Source organism: Schistocerca nitens, chromosome 2 (genome assembly GCF_023898315.1).
Source record: "Schistocerca nitens isolate TAMUIC-IGC-003100 chromosome 2, iqSchNite1.1, whole genome shotgun sequence".
Classification (NCBI taxonomy): domain Eukaryota; kingdom Metazoa; phylum Arthropoda; class Insecta; order Orthoptera; family Acrididae; genus Schistocerca; species Schistocerca nitens.
Genome location: NC_064615.1, coordinates 456,618,876 through 456,644,096, shown reverse-complemented (window position 1 = coordinate 456,644,096; position 25,221 = coordinate 456,618,876). Strand labels below are relative to the sequence as shown.

Here is a 25,221-nt window from a genome sequence, read left to right as displayed (position 1 = left end):
TTGTAAGTTCTAGGGGACTAATGACCTCAGAAGTTGAGCCCCATAGTGCTCAGAGCCATTTGAATCATTTTTGAACCAACCGCTTCTATTTCGTTATTGAACCGTTCAAGAATTTTGTGAGTGAATGTGTAACTGACATTTTCAGTACAGCAACTCTTGCGGAATTCGCAGAGTGATTTACTGATAATATTATTGTTGCTCACGTGGAATACTGTTCAAAACTATATCGCCTTCTAAAAAGTTCTGGAAATCAATGTCTGCAGTGAAACAGTTTGGTAGTTATTGACACCTCGCTTGTCACCTTTGATATAGAGAAGTTTAACAACGGCATATTTGAATCTCTCTGGAAAAATTCCTTGAGATAGTGATACATTCAGATAAGACCAGCTTATTGCATTGAAATAAATATTTAATTCTCTGTTGGAAACACTGTCAACTCAAGATGAGCTTTCAGATTTGAGAGAGTATATAATTTTCAAATTTCAGAAGGAGTATATAATTCAGAAAGAGTATATAATTTTCTAAATTCAGAAGGAGAAATAGGCGATACACTGATGTGGCTGATTCTATGGGAGTTGCTTTTTGAACTGCTGCGATTGTTTTCTTGAACTGTTCGTGCATATAACCTCCAATATGTTTAAGAACGATTATTAAACATATTTGCTACATGTCACTCATCATTCATAGGCCTCATGTGTAAATCTTACTAGATACCATTTAGCCTTAACTCTGTTGATGCAATTAATGATCACTGGGATAATGGGCACATTCCTTGGTTTTCTTAATAACTTTTCTTAACAATTTTGAGTAGATTTTGTAGTGTGCAACTACTGCAGGATCTCTACTTGGTCCTGGCAGTACATTTATTTTCCTTTTTCTTCCACAAGACAGTTTAGTGTTCAATTTTTACCCCTCACTCTTTAGTACCTTCGTGATTAGTTTACGCAGAAAGCTATTTTCAAATAATAATCTGAATTCATTGTGGAATAGATTAAATTTTATGTCAGTATTTGGTTCACTATAAATTTCATTCCAGGTCATGCCTTGTAAACTGGTTTTGTAAGCGTTTGTTCTGGAGTCATTAATTATTCTGATTTCCACTGACATGTATAAGAATCTCATTAATTAAGCTGCTCTATGAATGTAATTAATACCATTTCTGCCTACACAGCCGGCCGAAGTGGCCATGCGGTTAAAGGCGCTGCAGTCTGGAACCGCAAGACCGCTACGGTCGCAGGTTCGAATCCTGCCTCGGGCATGGATGTTTTTGATGTCCTTACGTTAGTTAGGTTTAACTAGTTCTAAGTTCTAGGGGACTAATGACCTCAGCAGTTGAATCCCATAGTGCTCAGAGCCATTTGAACCATTTCTGCCTACACATGGTGTAAACATCCTCAGATTAAATATTTCCACATCTACACTACTGGCCATTAAAATTGCTACAACACGAAGATGACGTGCTGCAGATGTGAAATTTAACCGACAGGAAGAAGATGCTGTGATATGCAAATGATAAGCTTTTCAGAGCATTCACATAAGGTTGGCGCCGGTGGCGATACCTATAACGTGCTGTCATGAGGGAAGTTTCCAACCGATTTCTCATACACAAACAGCAGTTGACTGGCGTTTCCTGGTGAAACGTTGTTGTGATGCCTCGTGTAAGGAGGAGAAATGCGTACCATCACGTTTCCGACTTTGATAAAGGTCGGATTGTAGGCTATCGCGATTGCGGTTTATCGTATCGCGACATTACTGCTCGCGTTGGTCGAGATCCAATGACTGTTAGCAGAATATGGAATCGGTGGCTTCAGGTGGATAATACGGAACGCCGTGCTGGATCCCAACGGCCTCGCATCACTAGCAGTCGAGATGACAGGCATCTTATCCGCATGGCTGTAACGGATCGTGCAGCTACATCTCGACCCCTGAGTCAACAGATGGAAACGTTTGCAAGACACCAACTATCTGCACGAACAGTTAGACGACGTTTGCAACAGCATGGACTATCAGCTTGGAGACCATGGCTGCGGTTATCCTTGACGCTGCATCACAGACAGGAGTGCCTGCGATGGTGTACTCAACGACGAACCTGGGTGCACGAATGGCAAAACGTCATTTTTTCGGATGAATCCAGGTTCTGTTTACAGCATCATACCGGTCGCATTCGAGTTTGGCGACATCGCGGTGAACGCACATTGGAAGCGTGTATTCGTAATCGCCATACTGGCGTATCACCCGGCGTGATGGTATGGGGTGCCATTGGTTACGCGTCTCGGTCACCTCTTGTTCGCACTAACGGCATTTTGAACAGTGGACGTTACGTTTCAGATGTGTTACGACCCGTCGCTCTGCCCTTCATTTGATCCCTGCGAAACCCTACATTTCAGCGGGATAATGCACGACCACATGTTGCAGGTCCTGTATGGGCCTTTCTGGATACAGAAAATGTTCGACTGCTGCCCTGCCCAGCACATTCTCCAGATCTCTCACCAATTGAAAAAGTCTGGCCAATGGCGGCCGAGCAACTGGCTCGTCACAATACGCCAGTCACTACTCTTGATGAACTGTGGTATCGTGTTGAAGGTGCATGGACAGCTGTACCTGTACACGCCATCCACGCTCTGTTTGACTCAATGCCCAGGCGTATCAAGGCCGTTATTACGGCCAGAGGTGGTTGTTCTGGGTACTGATTTCTCAGCATCTATGCACTCAAATTGCGTGAAAATGTAATCACATGTCAGTTCTAGTATAATATATTTGTCCAATGAATACCCATTTATCATCTACATTTGTTCTTGGTGTAGCAATTTTAATGGCCAGTAGTGTACATTGTTTTATGATGCTTGTCAGGAGGTAGAACGGTATCTCCACGTCTAAAATTCGTAAAGGGTCTAGTCATTTCAATCCGAGGATGTGTTACTTGTGGTTTATATAACAAACAGACTTCTCCTAGCGTTTATACAAGTTTTTGAGTCATGATTCACGTTAGCAGGTACCAATTTGAGGGAGGACGACGGTAATAAATCAAACTGTTCACAAAATATTGTATACATTATTTTTAACAGCCTACTATTGGTTTTTATTTAAATGTAGACTATACATATTTCAGGTTATGTAGAAAGCAACTTTTTTAGGAATTCTGCGATGTTTATTAATTGGAAATATGGTGCCAAAGTCCTCTAAACATTTATGTACTATAATTCATTAATAAAATGCTAAATAATACCAAAATCTAATCAAAATACATGTTGTTACACATATTTTAATAATACCAAGGAGAACTTCTACAGCCTTTCTGTTCATCATAATAAACCGAAAACTATGTTGGAACTAGACATAGATAGGAGGTCAATGTCTCAAAAATCTAATCTTTGTAATCAAAATAAAATTACTTATAATTATAAGTAACTATTTCCAGTACAAAACACATGCAGATATTTATCATAACAAACAAGTATAATTATAGGAAGACAGAGACTGCATTACATCCATTAAATGTTTGAGGATTTAGGATGCAAATGCTTCTCAGAGATGATGAGGTTGGCGCAGGATAGGAATTCCTGGTAGGCCACTTGAAATCAGTCAGATGACTGATGATAAAAAAAAGTATTAAATATATCTGATCATGAAAGAACTTCCAAATTTTGGAACAAAATAAAACTATGTAATTTCTCAAAATTTGAGACATTTGAAACACAAAACATGCATGGCACTACACACAAAACACACATAGCATTATTGTTGTAAATTATAAGATGAAAAAGAAATATGTATGGCATGTATATTGGCACTCCTAATAAAGGTTATAAAAGTTACAGCTTAAGTAGCACTTGTTGAGTGCTCAAGTTTGATCTTTATACCACAATGTGCAAACACAATGTACTTTCAGATGAATTGTCTGTGTTACTTACAGAAACACACATGACTCACTTATAGAAACCAACGAAGTAAATTATAGGTTAGTCGTTGACCATAGTTTAAACTTTGTACTACTAATTTCTTTAACAATAATAAAAACAGGTTCTATAGCATTGCAGAACACATATGCTGATCTCACTTATAGCTTAAAGTGTACTTGTCACTACTGATCAAAGTAAAAAATGTTATTCCAATGACGTTGGCATTGGCAATATATTATGATTGCAAAAGCAGTGTCTGATAGTTCACCATTCATCTGTATATCTTCCCATGCTTGGAATTCATTTAGCAAAGTAATGTGATCAGAATATCTACCACCAGCATTCGAGTTTATTGATATGTCGAATGGTAATTGTACATGACAGTAACAAAAGTCTCTGAGAAGGTAGAGTTGTTGAAATATGTCTTCTCTAGTATCATCTTATTACTCAGTCTAGATTCAGTTGGTAACTTAGCAATGATCTGGCTTAATGGAGGAATTTCATCATACAAGCAAGAGAGGAGGGCCGCTGCACTATCAGCTACCCACTTTCAAAATCAGCCAAACATTTGTTATTGTCTTTCAATTGACTGCATGTTCTCATTCGCTACTTTCTGATTCTACAATTGAATCTTTCGCTTTACTTTCTGCAGCCATTGTAAACTTCAAGCAATAATCGAGGCTTCTCAGACTTCTATTTCAGTAGTTGTTATTCCATTATCATGTGAATTATTGGGTACTGATTTTGAGGCTAACAAAAAATAACTATTCTACAAGTTAATTCGAATTATTTCAGTGAACATAGTTGATGACTGCAAGCTATTCGTTAGTGACGTTAACCCAGTTGTGATTATCAGCTTCACTTTCTGTCCTCGTAAATACATTGTTTCCTTGGCTCAACGTTTTGACTTCCCTCATTTTGATCTTTCTTCTTCTTCTCCATCATAATGTATGGTGCATACACCTTCCTTTGTCTTTTATCAGTAACACTGCATCATAGCGAAGTCCTTATCTCTGGAATTCTTTGAGTGTTGTCTGGGATTCTTGGTAAAAACTATTATGTCCACTTCTTGCCAAGTTTCCTATCCTTGAATGTACTATCCAGCTTCAACACTCCAACTAGTTTGTGGACAAAATGTTTTAGCTGACTTCAAATAACAGGGAATAAATTATTTTGACTCCTCAGTATCTGCTTCACTCTCCAAGCTTCACATTCGTCACCCTGTATTCAGGAAGAATCCATCTGATTTTGACAGAATATTCACAGAATTTTATATACCTGCATTGTTCTGGGAATTTTGTCGAGTTTACTAGAACTTCGGGCTTCCCATTTTTACACCTGACTTTCTTTGTCCTTGAGGCTTTACTTTTCCTTTTCTATCATCATGCCAATTCATAGCTGAAAAATCGAAAGAAAATGTGCTAACGAGGCAAGGCAGTGATGACAAATCCAAACAATTGTGCAATGAGAAATCAACAAAACAGTAAGTATAGGCCACTGAATTTTAAACAGTATTCTATGGCCAGGCGGGGCAGCGTGTATGAACATTGAATGTCTGCTACTGGATCATAAATAGAGTTCAGTAGTCGTCAGCTACAGGGATATGTGTCCATTCTCATCTACAGGCATCAGCAGGTCTACTCATGACATCGATTAAGCAAGCTGAGATTTGTCCTGGTAAGATTTGACTTGTTCCAGCAAGCAAAAGCGATAAAAAACTTTCTATAGCCAACTTGCGTAAATAATTCTTTATTTTCGACAACCAGTTTTGACAGACATTGATGTCATCTTATGCTCTTAAAATTTTTTTGTGTATTCACTGCGTGCTTGAACCTCATGAAAATTTGTCATATTAGTTGATAAAATGTGGCGTATTAGTCAAAATTTTGTCAGAAATAAAACGTTGACAGTCAAAAAGTACTGTTTGCACATGGCCATGTCTGTACATGTAGTGCTCACAGAGGGTTGTTAAGTTTTAAAAATCACAATATGCCGTGAAAGATACAATAGTACATCTGTTTACTTTAACTGCACTTGTTACAGTCACTGATAAACTAAAATTGACGGCGTATATGGTACCATATACACCTGCTAAGGTGGATCATCATTCACACGAGTTAATTCACTTTAGTTCATAGGAGACATGGTGGAAGAGGACATCTTACATCTTTTCAAACATGTGTGTGCAGCAGAACTTATGTGAATTCTGAAAGGTAGGAAACGAGGTACTGACGGAAGTAAATCTGTGAGGACGAGTCAACAGTTGTGTCTGGGTAGCTTAGCTAGTAGAACGCTTACGTGCGAAATGCAGAGGTCTCAAGTTCGAACCCCAGTCCGGCACACAGTTTTAATCTGCCAGGAAGTTTCACGTGCTTATCTCGGCTTACGTTTTATTTCATGAACAGTATTTTGAGTGAACTAACGGTGGTGCTATGGATAACCCTTTGCCTCCCATAACAGTTAACTTTTTCATGAAAGATTTCGCGGACAAAGCACTTCAGTCAGAGGTTTTGAAATGTAATTGTTTTTGTAGATATGTGGGTGCCAGTTTTGTGATATGGATACATGGTACAGCAATGCTTCCTTCATTTTTGGAACATCTTAACTTCCTCCATCCTAGCATTTGCATTACCATGGAAGTGGAGGAAAATGCAGACCTTGTGTTTTTAGATGACTTGGTCTATAGAAAAGAAGACTGTTCCATGTGTAACAGTGTGTATCTGTTTCTACGATCTACATGCTGTCATCATTCATAACAGTTCAGTGATGTACTACGGACTCTCTTTCTTTGGGCTCGAATTATCTCAGATCCAGAGAGCTTATCATCAGAGCTCAACCATTTTGACTCTGCTTTTGTCCAACATGGGTACTCCGATATGAAAATTTGTAATTCATTTCAACGAGCATGCACTAACCATCACTTACAGCCAGAGGAAACAGAGAAATCAACGATAATTGTTTTCTTATATTATGTTGGTGATGTGTCCTTTAAGATCGGCAGGTTATTCACGAAACATGAAACAAGGTTTGTCTTCCACCCCCCAGCATGTACGCAAATGATGTCGGGTCCCGTTAAAGACAACCTAGATTTAAGAAGACCAGGAATATGTAACATCGTATGTGAGTGTGAGAAATCATACGTTGGTAACACGTATCGCGTTGTTGAAGATAGATTCAATGAACATAGAAATCATTCAAGATTATGTCAGCCAGAAGTACCTTATGTTTATGAACATTGTCTTGACGTGGGATAAAGCATGAACCACAGACATATAAAGATCCTGCCGTCCACCTCCGCGCGCTGGGATTCCTGCATTAAAAAATCAGTCGAAATACGATAACTAAGGGCCTGATTAACAGAGACCAGAGAAATGATATTTCAAATTAGCAAAGCATGAGAACCATCAATGGCAATACTAAGGCAGCGTCTGCCATAGATAAACGAATACAACGAATCCACGCAGACGGAGAGCTAAGGTCAGGAAGCTTATGCTGGACACCACCATTCTGCCCATATGCATGCTGAGCTCACGACTTTGGATGTCGACGTCCTGTAGATTCATCTACGATGAAGTTATAGCCCCATCTATTGGTGCCTGCACTTTTATAACGAACAGCGCATGTACTGCAAGTGTCAACAGCAATACAGCAGTAAGCACCTGAAGATGATAAGCACCTTTCTCATTGAACCACTGCATTTTCCAATGCCGTGCCTGTGAACCACTGAAATAGGCTTGATAAGCCTCAACTCTCTGGCTAATCACTTTTGCTTGTTGGAACAAGTCACAACTTATCAGAACACATCTCAACTTGCCTCGTCAATTTCATGATTAGACTAGCTGATATCTGTGTATGAGTACTGATGCACACCCCAATAGCTGTCATCCACTGCACATACAAAATACAATTTATGATCCAGTTGCAGAGATCCACTGTACATACACTCCCCATATTTTGGCGATAGAATACTGTTTAATGTTCAGTGGCTGACACTTACTATCAGGTTTTGGACCATACTATTTGAGTTCTCAGTGCATATTGGTTTGGATTTGTTATCACTCCCTTGCCTGCTTAACATATTATTTTCTTTCGAGTTTTCAACTATAAATTGACACGGAGAAAGAAAAAGAATAGAAGGTTATCAGGCACAAAGAAACTTAAATAAGACAAGCTTTGGAAGCTGTAAAAAATGAGAATAACAAAGTGCCACTAAACTGCACAAAGTTCCCAAAGCAATGGTGATGTATAAAAAAATCTGTAAATATTTAGTCAAGGTCAGATGTTTTCTTCCTGTATACTGGGTGAAGAATGTGGAGCTTGGCGAGTTAAGCAGATCTTAGAGAGTCAAAAGAATTGATTCCCCATTAGCTGAAGTCAGATAAAAGAATTTTTCCACTAACTAGCTGCAGTGTTTAAGCTGGATAGTACATTTAAAGTTGGGGAACTTGGCAAGAAACAGATAGTAAAGTTCTTACAAAGAGTTCGTACAATACCTAGAAACTGCATGTAGTGACAGAAAAGAAGAAAAACGAGAAGAATAAGGACAAAGAGCAAGACAAAGAGGGCGAAGACATTAAAATCAAAGAAATCAAAATATTTACCAAAGTAGAAAGAGGAGATATTGCAGCGGTAGAAGAAGAGGATAACTATGAGCAAGATGATGATGATGGTGATGATCATGAAGCAAGTTATGTTGCTAATGATGCCAATGATGATGAGGAATACAAAGAAGGAGAATTAGGGGTTGGTAAAGATGAGCAAGTTGACAATTATGATTGGAAGATGGTCTCCAAGAAATCGGCAGTGGATATCCTGTCCATTGGAATGAACTGGGAGATTGATTATCTTTTTTACCTGCTTCAAAAACGGTAGGCAAGAATCCACACGATTATGACATAATACCTGTTGATGAAAAACATCAAGAAGCATAGGACTGTTTGAAGTTTTCAGTAGCTGTGGAAAATAAACTGAAAGAATCAATTACAGTATGGGAAAGCTGCGTATGAGAACATTATGTCAGTTGAAAGAGAAACACATATGTTTGCTTGACGTTAAATGAGGTATTTATAAGCATAGCATCCCTCATTTCTTACCTATATGATGAACTTGCTCTATTGAACCAGATCCTTGTTAAGCTGCAAATTGAATCTAGAGTGCAGTGTGAGTTTAGTGCTTGAAATATTACATATTTTGAGAAATTGTACAGTTTTATTTTTGACCAAAAAATTGAATTTTCATTCACAATCAGAAATCTGTAATTATACTTGTGTATTATGATCAGCAACAAGCATGTGTTTTGTACTTAAAATAGTTACTTATATTAATAAATAATTTTATTTTAGTGGCAAAGATTGTATTTTTAATATATTGTCCTTACATCTCTCCTATTCCAAGAGTATCTTTGGTTGTGCTGTAACAAATGTAAACATTGGGAAAGTTCTCATTGTTTATTAATAAAATATGTCAAAACATCTTGTTTTTCCCTTCTCAAAATAATGTTTAGTTAATTTATTTAGTTTTATTTTGGCTGTATTGTGTGCGTGCGTCATTACATTGCAAATTTTGATTAGTGGTGGTGGTGGTTAGTGTTTAACGTCTCGTCGACAACGAGGTCATTAGAGACGGAGCCCAAGCTCGGGTTAGGGAAGGATTGGGAAGGAAATCGGCCGTGCCCTTTCAAAGGAACCATCCCGGCATTTGCCTGAAACGATTTAGGGAAATCACGGAAAACCTAAATCAGGATGGCCGGAGACGGGATTGAACCGTCGTCCTCCCGAATGCGAGTCCAGTGTGCTAACCACTGCGCCACCTCGCTCGGTTATTTTGATTAGATTCTGGTGTTATTTAGTAGTTGATTACTTGAAATACAGTCTTCAAACGCTTTAGAGAGCCTTGGCATCATAATTTCGATTAGTGAGTATTACAGTAAACGTCAAAAGTTCGGCTTACCACATATATATAGTCATGAAAATAGCACTGGGGCACTTAATAAGAGAGTTTACAATCATGTTTTAGGCACCAATTTTATATTTATCCTCTAACATGTCTAGTTCAAATGCAAATCAAAAGCAGTATTACGTTGTTAGTAACTTAAGCTACATTTTTAGGTCAGACTGTGATGCATTATCTTCATTGCCCCGCAAACTGGTTGTTCCCAATACGAAGCAGTACTGAAAAACTTACAAAAATGTCTATTCTATGAATCATGAATATCGCATTCTCAGATTGAAATATCAATACCCTTTTTGTATTGATGTTGGAGATATCTTGGTAACACTTAACAAGCATCATGGAGCAATTTAGATGCGGAAATTTTTAATTTGAGTCTGCATTTTGCCTTAAATACAGTGTAGGTCTAAAAATAGTATTAATAGCAGTCTTCTAGTAGCTGGTAGTAATTCAGGATATACAGGGGAAACACCACGAGCATGGATAGACATATGCTCGAAATTATCATCCAAGCGACGTCTACAACTGCTTCGAAAAGCGATAAAAACACAATCAGTGACAAATACGAACTGATATGAGTGTTGAATGTACGGCCCTTCAGCTTTGCCACTTGAGAATGGTTTATTAGTCTTTCACAAGAATTAGCTAGCACTGGCGCCAAGAAGGGCACAGTGAGTGCAGAACTTGCTTCTCCAAGAAATGTCTCGACGTATAAAAAATATCGCCAGTGAAGTGAGAATTGAGATGTTGCCTAAATTAAAGGAAGCCATTGACCAGAACGAGTGTACTATGGAGTGCGATCTTGAGACTGACAAACATCACAAAATACATTATCTTACTGTGACGTACAGCTTTGGGTAGCCACTGAGGACGTTGTAAACTAGGAAACAATGTGCTACTCACAAAAAAGTTTAAAAATGTTACAAAGACAAGTGAAAATATTCTTACGGAATCACACGAAAAAGTGTCTGAGATCGGTGTACATTCCCTGGAAGTAAGCAAAATAACATTTGTAACGGACCATGGCCAGAACATAAACAATCTCATCAACAGCAGGACGTCTGACACGTACAGTACATTGGTGAACAAAGCATCAAGGCTCAAATTAGATGAAAATTTCCTTAGTGAAGAATTGCTTGGCATTTATAAATCCATTCAGACACATCGTAGGACTATATGTTTTATGAAATGCTCTGGTTTCATGGCAAGATTAGAAACAACATTGTATTGTACTGTATTGTATGTTAACCGGGGGTCTAGAAACGACGGAGAGGCTCCGTCCCCGCCGCAGCCGCAGTGGTCCACAACCCCACGACGACTACCGCAGTCCGCTTCACCCCTACGCCGCCCCACACCGAACCACTCTTTCAGAGTTAGAAACAACATTACTATGTGTTGAATCTACACTGCACAAAAGAATTAAAGAGTCTTTTTTATTTACACGTCTTCCCCCAATCGTGACGCAGAAGTTTGAAATTTGGCTCAAAAGTGCCTACAGCTTTCCTCTGTCATGGGGTGAATGCGTGTCGCCCTGCGACGCAACGTCTGGCTCAGTGACGCCCCAAACAGCAAGGTGTCGTCGACACATACGAAAAATAAGAAGGTCAGAACTTTAAAGTTCATGTGAGGTGTAAGGCTGCTTAATGATGGGGATGTGTCACACGATGGGAAGGTCGACACACGCCCTCTCACCAACATCTGACCCTTTCCCTTGACGCCTCTGCGATGAAAGTCAGAATGGCGATGCCCAGTACTGAATCACGCGATTTTCTTATGGGTGGCCGAGGAAAACATTTCAGACACACCGTCGCTTAGAATCAACATGAAGACGCCCGACGAAACGACATAAAGGTCTTCAATGAAACCACCCCTCTCTTTTGGGCGTTCATTTACATACATTTCGCCATCGGAAACAACAATCTGCAGTGCGATGTGCAGCACAATGACGTTCCTGACAGCCTGTGCCTCCGCTGACACACACACTGGACGATCTAACCCTTCACTATCGTGGCGCTGCAACCACACTGAAGGTGACCTGACCCGTGTGATGTGTAGTGCGAGCGCAATTTTTGCTCTGGTATGCAGGGAGGAGTCGCTAGGGACCGTCCAAAACTATTCGGTCAAATCTAAACGTGAGCCACAGCAATACATGGTGTTTACTCTTTTTCAGTCCTGTTGTTGTTGTTGTTGTGGTCTTCAGTCCTGAGACTGGTTTGATGCAGCTCTCCATGCTACTCTATCCTGTGCAAGCTTCTTCATCTCCCAGTACCTACTGCAACCTACATCCTTCTGAATCTGCTTAGTGTATTCATCTCTTGGTCTTCCTCTACGATTTTTACCCTCCACGCTGCCCTCCAATGCTAAATTTGTGATCCCTTGATGCCTCAAAACATGTCCTACCAACCGATCCCTTCTTCTAGTCAAGTTGTGCCACAAACTTCTCTTCTCTCCAATCCTATTCAATACCTCCTCATTAGTTACGTGATCTACCCACCTTATCTTCAGCATTCTTCTGTAGCACCACATTTCGAAAGCTTCTATTCCTTGTCCGTACTAGTTATCGTCCATGTTTCACTTCCATACATGGCTACACTCCATAAAAATACTTTCAGAAACGACTTCCTGACACTTAAATCTCTAATCGATGTTAACAAATTTCTCTTCTTCAGAAACGATTTCCTTGCCATTGCCAGTCTACATTTTATATCCTCTCTACTTCGACCATCATCAGTTATTTTACTCCCTAAATAGCAAAACTCCTTTACTACTTTAAGTGTCTCATTTCCTAATCTAATTCCCTCAGCATCACCCGATTTAATTTCCTATTTCTATATATTGCTGGTCTTATTCCAGTCACAAAAGAAGACGCTGAAACTTTGCTGTTGGAGAAAAACAAGCAGGAAATAATATCTTCGTATCACCCTGACATAGTGAGCTGTATATTTAAATTTGTTTTAAATAAGTCACTAAAGGCCTGGGGGGTGAAGCAGAACTAACGCTGTCTTTTGTAGCACCGTGGGCATGTAGTTTACTACCTTCAGGCCAAAGTTGACATGTCAATACAGTTCGTAAATTACTGAATGAAAGTTCCTAAAAGAATAAATCGGTAACGAACTACAGAATTGTCATTACAAGGCAGTTTCAAAGAACTCTGAGACCTGAGTGAAGAAAAGAAAGAAAATGTCCATCGAACTGTCTGTCAGAAGTTAATTAGCTTAGTTGTGGGAGAAGAGAAGAAAGGACCTATCATCAAAGCGTAAAGAAGTTCGAAGCTGACATTCATGAACGCCTACACATTAAAACTGTCCTGTTAGACATAAATCTTCTGCTAGTGATTCCCTCGAATGAAATATGAAGTTGAAGAAGGTTACTTTCTGTTTTACTTACCCTGGTATCAATTGGTTTCATGCGATTCTTTCTTGCTGTATATTTGTGTTCATACACTTGGATTGTGGCGATAAAGTGTTATTATTACTGTGAGAAAGCGATTAGTTTTGCTAATAGTGTAGAGTAATAATTATAAAATGCCTAGGCAAAATAATAAGAGTATTGAAACGCCGTGTTGACTGGAGAAAAAAGTGTTGATGAGAACCAGGTATTGGGCAAAAAATGTAAGAGAGAAGACATGAAATTAGAAATAAAAAAATGTAGGTGTAGTTGCAGACTTAGAGTTAATTTATTTGTGTTGTAAATATAGCGCTAGTTTTTTTTCTTGTCATATTACAGGTGACAATAATAGCAAATTGCACAGTTACAATAGTAGATTGATATATGGCCTACACTAGAATGGGATGGGAAAAGCAGCCGAGGATATGCTATTTGGAGTAATGAACCTGCGTCCTTCCCCACCCAAATTTAGCAATTATAATTATGCATTAGGGTCTGAAGCTGATGATGCTGCCGATGAATGTATGAAAATTGCAGTAGCGGAAGCAGCATTAGAAAACATAGACTGTGACATTGAAAGGGCCAACGGCCTTGCCACAGTGGTAACACCGGTTCCCGTCAGTCACCGATGTTATTGCTGTCGGGCTGGGCTAGCACTTGGATGGGTGACCATCCGGTCTGCCGAGCGCTGTTGGCAAGCGGGGTGTACTCAGCCCTTGTGAGGCAAACTGAGGAGCTACTTGATTGAGAAGTAGTGGCTCCAGTCTCGGAAACTGACATACGTCCGGCAGAGCGGTGTGCTGACCACATGCCCCTCCCTCCATCTCCGCACCCAGTGACGCCTGTGGGATGAGGATGATACGGCGCCCGGTCGGTACCGTTAGGCCTTTCGAGGCCTGTTCGGACGGAGTGGAGGGGAGACACTGAAAGGGCCGTAAGTGCAACATTTCATGACAATTGTCAAAAGCGAGGGCACACTTCAATAAACTGTGTCATCACAGCCACATGTGCGGACATAGACAAAATTACTGATCTTGCTATTACGTACAAATTTTCTAGGTGTCCAGAAAGACAAAATCAACTACATTTAGACAATTGTACAGCAAATTTCAGTGGTGCAAGTGGAGCCATGGAAGTGACAGGAGTAAACAAACTTTTTCAACTCTGTCATCTATGTTATGATGTACGGTACGCCAATCACTTAGGCGACGGAGACTGCACAGCCTATAATGAAGTTGTGACATTAAAACCATATAAAGATGGTGCAAAAATAAAGACACTTGAATATATGAGGCATATGAAGAAGAGAATAGGGGGCCATCTTCAAAACCTGAAGTAGTCTCTAGGGAAAACTTGCCTCAATGATAGAACACCAATTGGTGGCAAGGATAGTCCGTCAGCGTCAGCTATAAAGAGGCTCCAAGATTATTATGATACAGCAGTTAGGGAAAATACTCATTGTGTAGGTACAATGAAAGCTGTATGGACAGTGCATTTTCATACACTGTCCAACAATGATGATCCTCAACATGGACTATGCCTGGCACGTGCGACAGGCTGGTTCAAATACAATAAACAGTAGTAACTGGCGAAAAATGTAATCATAGAAATAGTCCGCTTATTGCAGTTATAGGGGCAGCGAATCCAGTACCAGAAGACTTGGCTAACATTGATCTACTTCGAAAGTGTTTGCAGGGCAGGGCACAGAATGCAAACGAGTCTGTAAAAAATTTCATTTGGTTTCGCTTACCCAAAAAATTGCTTGTGGTCATATACGCTCTACACTTTGTGGTATACGGTTCCGCTGCTACGTTCAATCAAGGCAAAGTTAGTAAATGTGAAGTGCTGCAATCTCTAGGATTAGGTGTAGTCTCTCACACTGTTGAGGCGGTGTGAAATTTGGATAGCGAGGGATTGAGAAATGCGGAAAACAAGTTAAAGATATAAAATAGAGATGTAAGATAAACTGGAAAATTAGCAAAGAGGAAATTAGAACTGAAGAAGCAGAGAACCCTGATGATCCACACTATACAGCAGGCATGTTTTAATGTCCACCTTTGGACTCAGTTTTTCGTATGATTATTCTTTTCAATACAAAAGATACATTTTCTCAGCTTCTACTCAATACAGAAAGCTGGAATTTTCAGGGTATACTCAAACATATATTTTGCATCACCTGAAGTTATTTTTAATATGATAAAGGAAGTTTCTAACATTTTATCAGAAAAATAGGACTGAAATTTAAAAGGAAATTTAAGCTCAAAGGAAAAAGATAACACTAAGTTGCCACAACTTCTTCAGTTACATAAGCAATTTATTTATGAGCCCTAAAAATTTCTAAACTTTTGTTTGCGGAGTTTCTGAGATAATATATCATAAACAGAACCTAATTTTACATTATGCGGATAGGGCGTTCCGTTTTCCCTTAAACGTGTACTTGTGGGTACAGTTTTGAGTGGCAGGTCATTCATTACCACACTCCGATGATTTCAATCGAGCTACGAGTCACGTCATTCGCGAGCGTCTGTGCTTAGTGCATGAGTGGCCCGCTGCCCCACTGCCGAACAGCTGTCCAGCTCACGAGCAACGAGCGAGCCTGATGCGCACGTGCTCACCGCCGCTGCTGGAAACCATACTCGCAGAAAATGTATCAAGTGAGACAGAGTTTAAAACCACAGGCCACTCGCATAGCGGTCGATTGACGGTCTCTGCAAAAACAATAGGGCTCTCGGAGAATAGCACGATAGCTCACGTTAGGTCTTTACAATGCCCTTACACACACCGATAGTCTTTAGCGGTATGAGACTTGTAGCTCAAGAAAGTCATACCTAAAACAGTTCCTTGCTTTTGAGAAATAAATTTTCAGGTAATATACAGACTTGTTAGAGACAGCGAATCCAGGTGATAAAAACTTGTCCACTTAGGAAAACTATTGTCCAGTATTTTTGGGCTGGTGAAGGACAGTACCCCAGAACAGAATAAGCATGTGGTTAGGATGTATAATTAACGACAGTAAAGGATAGCATGAACAAATAAGTAAATGGCGCAGCTGCCATGCAAAATCCTAAGTAAAAGAAGACTTTCAAAAGTTTAAAACCTGGTACAAACGGAGAAGCATTGCAGGAAACAGAATGGAGTGGAGGGTCTCAGTCGTGACGTCGTGTGGTCTCCACGGTCTGGCCCAGCGAAAGAAGGACAAAGGGAGAAAATACAACAACATTGCTGCCTACTGACAACTTCCTAAATTACCCTTACTACTCATTGTACTTTTACATTAATTGTTAACCGCAATTCGTGGGCGACAGTGCTACACGAATTGTGAAACATAAAGATGGTCTGTGCGCCACGAATTAAAGAATGGCTGCAGCAAGTTACATGAAAAATAATAATCGCCACCGACTCACATTAACAACGAGCAACCTACGTCAGTTCGGTTGGTTGGTTTGTGGGATTGAAGGGACCAGACTGCTAGGCCCATCGGTCCCTACGTCAGTTCGAAATGTTTGTTTCCATATTATACTTCAGGGCATGACCAATCAAACAAACCACAAATTGCTGAATGTATAACAGTATTTTGATTTCTTTTGTTAAATATTTAATAACTCATGCTTATTGACATCCTTGGTTTTAGAGATTACTCAAACTGAAAAGTTTCTCGTGTGATGACGAGCTATCACCGGCAGTACAACCATGTCTAGTAAAGCACTGTTATCTGAGAAGCGATATCATACGCACTGGGAAGGTATTTTGTTTGTCCTGTAGTCTGCGGTTTAGTACTTGCAGCGAAACATCAGGTGCAATTAAAAATTAGATAAGCAAACATTACGTATGATTCCTATAATTTGTGTTACTTGAAATAAGATGGCTGATGGGCTACAGATAATGTGATTTTATTCAACTACCGTTTCAGTAACAATATTTCAACTTACCACCATAGCTCCAGCGTCCATTACCAAAACCTTGTCGGAATCCATAACGGTATTCAGCCTGTGGGCTACGGTGAGCACTGTACAGTGCCTGAATTTTCTGCGAATTGTAGTCTGAATCAGAGCGTCTGTCCTGGAACACAAGTTATTTTACAGATCATCAGAGAAAAGCAGAAATAAAAGCACTCCACTGTGCGTGGCTTGGCAGAGGGTACTTCGTACCAGTATTAGTTGTTTTCTGTCCTATTATATGGAGACTGGTTGGTTGGTTGATTTTTTTTTTTTTTTTTTTTTTGGGGCGGTGGGGGGTCAAACAGCGTGGTCATCGATCTCATCGGATAAGGGAAGTATGGGGACGGAAGTCGGCCGTGGCCTTTCAAAGGAACCACCCCGTCATTTGCCTGAAGCCATCTAGGGAAAATCACGGAAAATCGAAGTCAGGATGGTAGGGCACGGATTTGAAGCTTCGTCCTTCCGATTGCGAGTGCAGTGTGCTTACCACTGTGCCACCTCGCTCGGTACTCAGGTGGAGAGCGAGGGAAAAATGAATGAATGTGTATGGGCCTCTATGCGACCTAACCTCTGTCACTTTGCTTTCAAGTTGTTGTAGCCGATTAGAAAGTCTGTTATAGATGCCCAGGGAATTTCAATTGGAATCTTTGAATCAAAGGCATCGTGTTTTTCGAAACGAGTGTAAGTAAATTTAGAGACCTAGTATTTCAATAGTGTTCTGTGACAACTCTACAACTTCCATCACATATGAAATTCTTTTTCCATCAGCGGCGTTATCACGGTTTATTGGCTCACATAAATATGGTTGAGAAAAAAGGCAGAGAATTGAATTTTTATTAAATATTGTAAGGATAAAGATACGTATAAATTGGAAGAAGAGAGTTTTGGGAGCAAACATTGCAACTGTGTGGATCACGTCACTCACTCTGGGTCGACGTTGGCGGTGGCCTCGTCGAGCACCAGGATCCTGTTGTTCCTGAGTATGGCCCTCGCCAGACACAGCAGCTGCCTCTGGCCCACGCTGAAGTTACTGCCGCCCTCCGTCACCTGGAAGTCTAGCGTCTGTATACCGGATTTGAGCTCCACCTGAAAATTCGTCAGTATAATTGATACAAAGTCGTGAATCACATAAGATGGTATTGATATTTTAGATTGTGAAATGCTACACATTCGCAAATAAATTATTTAAAAAAATGGTTCAAATGGCTCTGAGCACTATGGGACTTAATATCTGTGGTCATCAGTCCCCTAGAACTTAGAACCACTTAAACCTAAGGACATCACACACATCCATGCCCGAGGCAGGATTCGAACCTGCGACCGTAGCAAGTCATGCGGTTCCGGACTGAGCGCCTAGAACCGCTAGACAACCGCGGCCGGCAAATTATTTTACCATGTACTAAAAAAAAAATAAAAAAAAAATAAAAATAAATAACGATTTTAATAATTTCATGAATAAATGATACACAACTCTCTGCAGTGTGTACAGCAGAAACAAATGTATTACTAATTTTTCGTTAATGTAAATGTTGCAGTTCCTTCAGTTTATAATAACTCGACATAGCACATTATGCTGGGACACTTCTTAATTGTGTATTTCTGCTAGAAATTCTACTAATAAGTTGTTGGCCATGCGTACCAAACTTGTTTTGTTGGGACGAGAAGCGACTCGTGCGACTCGTCAACCAACAACCCTTACAGAACAACGTGAACAGGTCGCGCAGGCGTGGCATAACGTGTCCCAGGACAGTATTCGCCATCTGTAGGGCATATATAATATGTTTCGTCTGTTATCAAATTTGTGCATACGATACTTAAACCCGCCAACGAAAGAGGTCTGGGTAAAAAGAAGGAAAAAAAGAACAATGTTATTGATCCCTTCTGCCCATATTTGATCTCATTCTTCCTGAGCTCTTTTGAATTTTAACTCTAACACTGGACACCCCATGTCTTCCATAACGACTCCTATTCTAGTTCTATCACGTTGTCAGACAGGTTCCTCGTCCCCCACCCCCTTCCCAACACAGAGACCTTCAATGTACTCTTTCCCTCTACTCTCTCTCTCTCTTATGCATTCAACAATGGAATTCCCATTGCACTCTTAATGTCACTAGCACTGCTTTTAATTCACCGAAGGTTATTTGTACTTTTCTGTATGTTGTATCAGTCCACCCGACGATTGTTTCTCTTCCGATTTAGGCACATCTTCCTGGCAGCCATTTCACCTAGGCTCCCCTGCACTTCCCATTTATTTCATTCGCCAGGGATTTATATTGCTATATTCATCTCTTTCTCTGAAAATTTTTGTATTTCCTTCTTTCGTCGATCAGTACTGAAGCATGTCTTCTGTTGCCAATGGTTCCTTTGCAGTTTCCATCCTTATACCTGTGTTGTCTGTACACCATCTGTAATTTCTCCTTTTCAGAAATGTCCACTCCCCTTCAACTAAACTGCCTACTCTGGTATTCCTTACCGCAGTATACACATCCTTAGCGAGCTTCAGACGCGCCTCGTCGTTCCTCAGTACTTCAGTAACCCACTTCCTTCCACACTGATTCCTCCGGACGATTCTCTTGAACTTCATTCTTCTCTTCATCCTCACTAAACTGTGATCCGAGTCTGTATCTGCTCCTGGGAAGGTCTTAAAATCTAATATCTGATTACGGGGTCTCTGTCTGACCATGTCATCATCCAACTAGAATGTTCCCAAGTCTCCCAGTCTTTTCCACGTATACCTCCATTTCTTGTCATTCTCGAACACAGTAATCACTATTACCATCTGATATTTATTGCAGAACTCAGTCTTTCTCCTCTCTCATTCCTATTTGCAAGCGCATACCATCCAGTTACTTTTTCTCCTGTTCCTTCCCCTGCAGGCCCCCATGATTATTAGATTTTCATCTCCCTCACGTCAACTCTTTTACTGAAATGTTCACAGTAGCTCATTTTCTGCCCTAGTTTCCTACTCATGACGAACCCTGCTACAGTTATACCATTTTCTACTGTTGTTGATATTAGCCTATAGTCGTTGTCCTTGTTTTCGTTCCATTTCACTTCGACCCCCACTATATCTAGGTTGAACTTTTATGTTTACCTTTCACACTTCTCAGTTTTCTTACTGCGTTAAAACATTTTACACTCCAGTCCCGACTCATAGAACGTTACTCTTTCGTTGGTTACTAGGTCTTTTTCTAATGGTCACCACCCCCTTGGCAGTCACCTCCCGGAGAACCGAATGGGGGACTATTCCGGAATATTTTGCAGCTGCAGAGATTGTTACAGGCCACATGTCCTGTGGATACACATTAAATGTAATGCAGTAGTTTTTGTTGTCATCTGTATCCTCATGGCGTTGATCACTGCTGCTTCTTTCGCCTTGTTGGGGCTGTTTCCAACCCAAGGGCAAGAGAGTTCCCTGGACCTCTGTCCACTTCTCCGCCCTCTTTGGCAGAAAGAGGGCAACTACTAATCCCAGAAGTCTTCGGTCGCCATTGCTAATGATTTTTGTTCAAAATGGAAAGACTGGCTGGAGTCGACCTCTGGACCGAAGGCTTTCTGAACAGTAATCAAAGACTCTACACCCTCCCCCCTTTTTTTTCCTCCTAGGCCGCACGTCAACTCCTCACTATTAACGACCAATAAACAGTCCATCCAGTACTTTGCACGTGTCTTATATGCCGCACAAACTCGTCTCCTTGTGTTGCTATTCGATTATTTCCGCATGTGCAGGAATCTTGTTGAACTTTCTTTTCCTGATGCTCAGTTTGGGGGGCTCCGAGCACTTTGGGACTTAACATCTGAAGTCATCAGTCCCATAGAACGTAGAACTGCTTAAACCTAACTAACGTAAGGATATCACACACATCCATGCCCGAGGCCGGATTCGAACCTGCGACCGTAGCGCTCAGTTTCGGGATTACACACCTAAACTTAGGTTCACTTAGACCATGAAAGTTTTCAGCTTAATTTTTAAACTTTCCCTGTAATTGTTGGAACTTCTGTCATCTGCCACTATCTTTGGTGGTACAAGACTTGGAGTTTTTCGATATTTGGTTGATTTTCGGTCCACCATATTATCACTGAGAAATAGCAGTTATCTTTTCTGGCTGTAATACGCACAAACAGTCTGTGCCTTCATGTTGTTGTTGTGGTCTTAAGTCCTGAGACTGGTTTGACGCAGCTCTAAATGCTACTCTATCCTGTGCAAGCTGTTTCATCTCCCAGTATCTACTGCAGCCTACATCCTTCTGAATCTGCTTAGTGCATTCATGTCTTGGTCTCCCTCTGCGATTTTTACCCTCCACGCTGCCCTCCAATACTGAATTGGTGATCGCTTGATGCCTCAGAACATGTCCTACCAACCCATGCCTTCTTCTAGTCAAGACGTGCCACTAATTCCTCTTCTCCCCAATTCTGTTCAATACCTCCTCATTAGTTATGTGATCTCCCATCTAATCTTCAGCATTCTTCTGTAGCACCACATTTCGAAAGCTTCTATTCTCTTCTTGTCCAAACTGTTTTTCGTCCATGTTTCACTTCCATACAAATACTTTCAGAAACGACTTCCTGACACTTAAATCTATACTCGATGTTAACAAATTTCTCTTCTTCAGAAACGCTTTCCTTACCATTACCAGTATACATTTTATATCTTCTCTACTTCGACCATCATCAGTTATTTTGCTCCCGAAATAGCAAAACTCCTTTACTACTTTAAGTGTCTCATTTCCTAATGTAATTCCCTCAGCATCACCCGACTTAATTCGACTACATTCCATTATCCTCGTTTTGCTTTTGTTGATGTTCATCTTATACCCTCCTTTCAAGACACTGTCCATTCCGTCCAACTGCTCTCCCAAGTCCTTTGCTGTCTCTGACAGAATTACAATGTCGTCGGCGAACCTCAACATTTTTATTTCTTCTCCATGGATTTTGATACCTACGCCGAATTTTTCTTTTGTTTCCTTTACTGCTTGCTCAATATACAGATTGAATAACATCGGGGAAAGGCTACAACCCTGTCTCACTCCCTTCCCAACCACTGCTTCCCTATCATGTCCCTTGACCCTTATAACTGCCATCTGGTTTCTGTACAAATTGTAAATAGCCTTTCGCTCCCCGTATTTTACCCCTGGCACCTACATAATTTGAAAGAGAGCATTCCAGTCAACATTGTCAAAAGCTTTCTCTAAGTCTACAAATGCTAGAAACGTAGGTTTGCCTTTTCTTAATCTAGCTTCTAAGGTAAGTCGTAGGGTCAGTATTGCCTCACGTGTTCCAGTATTTCTACGGAATCCAAACTGATCTTCCCCGAGGTCGGCTTCATAGCATACGAAAAGCAGCTGGTTATATGAGGAACTCAACAAATAGGAAAAAGATTAATTTTGCACAAATGTCGCTTGGAAGTATTCCTAGATACACTACTGGCTATTAAAATTGCTACAACAAGAAGAAATGCAGATGATAAACGGGTATTCATTGGACAAATATATTATACTAGAACTGACATGTGATTACATTTTCACGCAATTTGGGTGCATAGATCCTGAGAAATCAGTAGCCATAACAACCACCTCTGGCCGTAATAACGGGCTTGATACGCCTGGGCATTGAGTCAAACAGAGCTTGGATGGCCTTGTACAGGTACACGATACCACAGTTCATCAAGAGTAGTGACTGGTGTATTGTGTCGAGCCAGTTGCTCGGCCACCATTGACTAGACGTTTTCAATTGGTGAGATATCTGGAGAATGTGCTGGCGAGGGTAGCAGTCGAACATTTTCTGTATCCAGAAAGGCCCGTACAGGACCGGCATCATGTGGTCGTGCATTATCCTACTCAAATGTAGGGTTTCGCAGGGATCGAATGAAGGGTAGAGACACGGGTCGTAACACATCTGAAATATAACGTCCACTGTTCAGAGTGCTATCAATGCGAACAAGAGGTGACCGAGACATGTAACCAATGGCACCCCATAACATCACACCGGGTGATAAGCCAGTATGGTGGCGACGAGTACACGCTTCCAATGTGCGTTCACCGCGATGTCACCAAAAACGGATGCGTTCATCATGATGCTGTAAACAGAACCTGGATTCATCCGAAAAAATGACGGTTTGCCATTCGTGCACCCAGGTTCGTCGTTGAGTACACCATCTCAGGCGCTCCTGTCTGTGATGCAGCGTCAAGGGTAACCGCAGCCATGGTCTCCGTGCTGATAGTCCATGCTGCTGCAAACGTCGTCGAACTGTTCGTGCAGATGGTTGCAGTCTTGCAAAGGTCCCCAGCTGTTGACTCATGGATCGAGGCGTGGCTGCACGATCCGTTACAGCCATGTCATCGCGACTGCTAGTGATACGAGGCCATTGGGATCCAGCACGGCGTTCGTATTACCCTCTGAACTCACCGATTCCATATTCTGCTAACAGTCTACATCTACATCTACATTTATACTCCGCAAGCCACCCAACGGTGTGTGGCGGAGGGCACTTTACGTGCCACTGTCATTACCTCCCTTTCCTGTTCCAGTCGCGTATGGTTCGCGGGAAGAACGACTGTCTCAAAGCTTCCGTGCGCGCTCTAATCTCTCTAATTTTACATTCGTGATCTCCTCGGGAGGTATAAGTAGGGGGAAGCAATATACTCGATACCTCATCCAGAAACGCACCCTCTCGAAACCTGGCGAGCAAGCTACACCGCGATGCAGAGCGCCTCTCTTGCAGAGTCTGCCACTTGAGTTTATTAAACATCTCCGTAACGCTATCACGGTTACCAAATAACCCTGTAACGAAACGCGCCGCTCTTCTTTTGATCTTCTCTACCTCCTCCGTCAACCCGATCTGGTACGGATCCCACACTGATGAGCAATACTCAAGTATAGGTCGACGAGTGTTTTGTAAGCCACCTCCTTTGTTGATGGACTACATTTTCTAAGCACTCTCCCAATGAATCTCAACCTGGTACCCGCCTTACCAACAATTAATTTTATACCGAGCGAGGTGGCGCAGTGGTTAGCACACTGGACTCGCATTCGGGAGGACGACGGTTCAATCCCGCGTCCGGCCATCCTGATTTAGGTTTTCCGTGATTTCCCTAAATCGCTCCAGGCAAATGCCGGGATGGTTCCTTTCAAAGGGCACGGCCGACTTCCTTCCCCGTCCTTCCCTAATCCGTTGAGACCCATGACCTCGCTGTCTGGCCTTCTTCCCCGAAACAACCAACCAACCAATTAATTTTATACGATCATTCCACTTCAAATCGTTCCGCACGCATACTCACAGATATTTTACAGAAGTAACTGCTACCAGTGTTTGTTCCGCTATCATATAATCATACAATAAAGGATCCTTCTTTCTATGTTTTCATAATACATTACATTTGTCTATGTTAAGGGACAGTTGCCACTCCCTGCACCAAGTGCCTATCCGCTGCAGATCTTCCTGCATTTCGCTACAATAATCGAGACTTTCTTTCGCAGGTCGTGCAGCATGTGTATGTGGTTGCTGTTGGATCTCGACCAACGCGAGCAGCAATGTCGCGATACGATAAACCGCAATCGTGATAGGCTACAATCCGACCTTTACCAAAGTCGGAAACGTGATGGTACGCATTTCTGCACCTTACACGAGGCATCGCAACAACGTTTCACCAGGCAACGCCGGTCAACCGCTGTCTGTGTATGAGAAGTCGGCTGGAAACTTTCCTCATGTCAGCACGTTGTACGTGTCGCCACCAGCGCCAACCTTGTGTGAACGCTCTGAAAAGATAATCATTTGCATATCGCAGCATCTTCATCCTGTTGGTTAAATCTCACGTCTGTAGCACGGCATCTCCGTGGTGTAGCAATTTTAATGGCCAGTAGTGTAGCTCGAGCTCTCTGTACCGTAGCTTCCTCTGGTAAGCCTAGTACGGTTACAATACAGTTGTGTCACCTGGGGAGAGACTTTGTTACAGCACAAGTGTATCACAATTATGTTGAGGAACTGACGTAGCAAACAAGAAGGAAGTTTTTGCATGACGCAGGAGATTCTCGTACTACCTCTACGATCA

The 25,221-nt window shown here is 41.2% G+C and overlaps 1 protein-coding gene across 1 annotated transcript in view; it reads right to left on the bottom strand.

Annotated features, from left to right (window-relative positions):
* LOC126236340 (ATP-binding cassette sub-family C member 4-like) overlaps positions 1 to 25,221 on the bottom strand; it is a 218,559-nt gene that overhangs the window by 7,093 nt on the left and 186,245 nt on the right. The window contains exons 23-24 of the mRNA XM_049945566.1: positions 18,099 to 18,259; positions 17,165 to 17,294 (exon numbers count right to left, since the gene is read on the bottom strand). Of these exons, the coding sequence (XP_049801523.1) occupies positions 17,165 to 17,294; positions 18,099 to 18,259 (291 nt within the window). The remainder of the gene's footprint in view (positions 1 to 17,164; positions 17,295 to 18,098; positions 18,260 to 25,221) is intronic.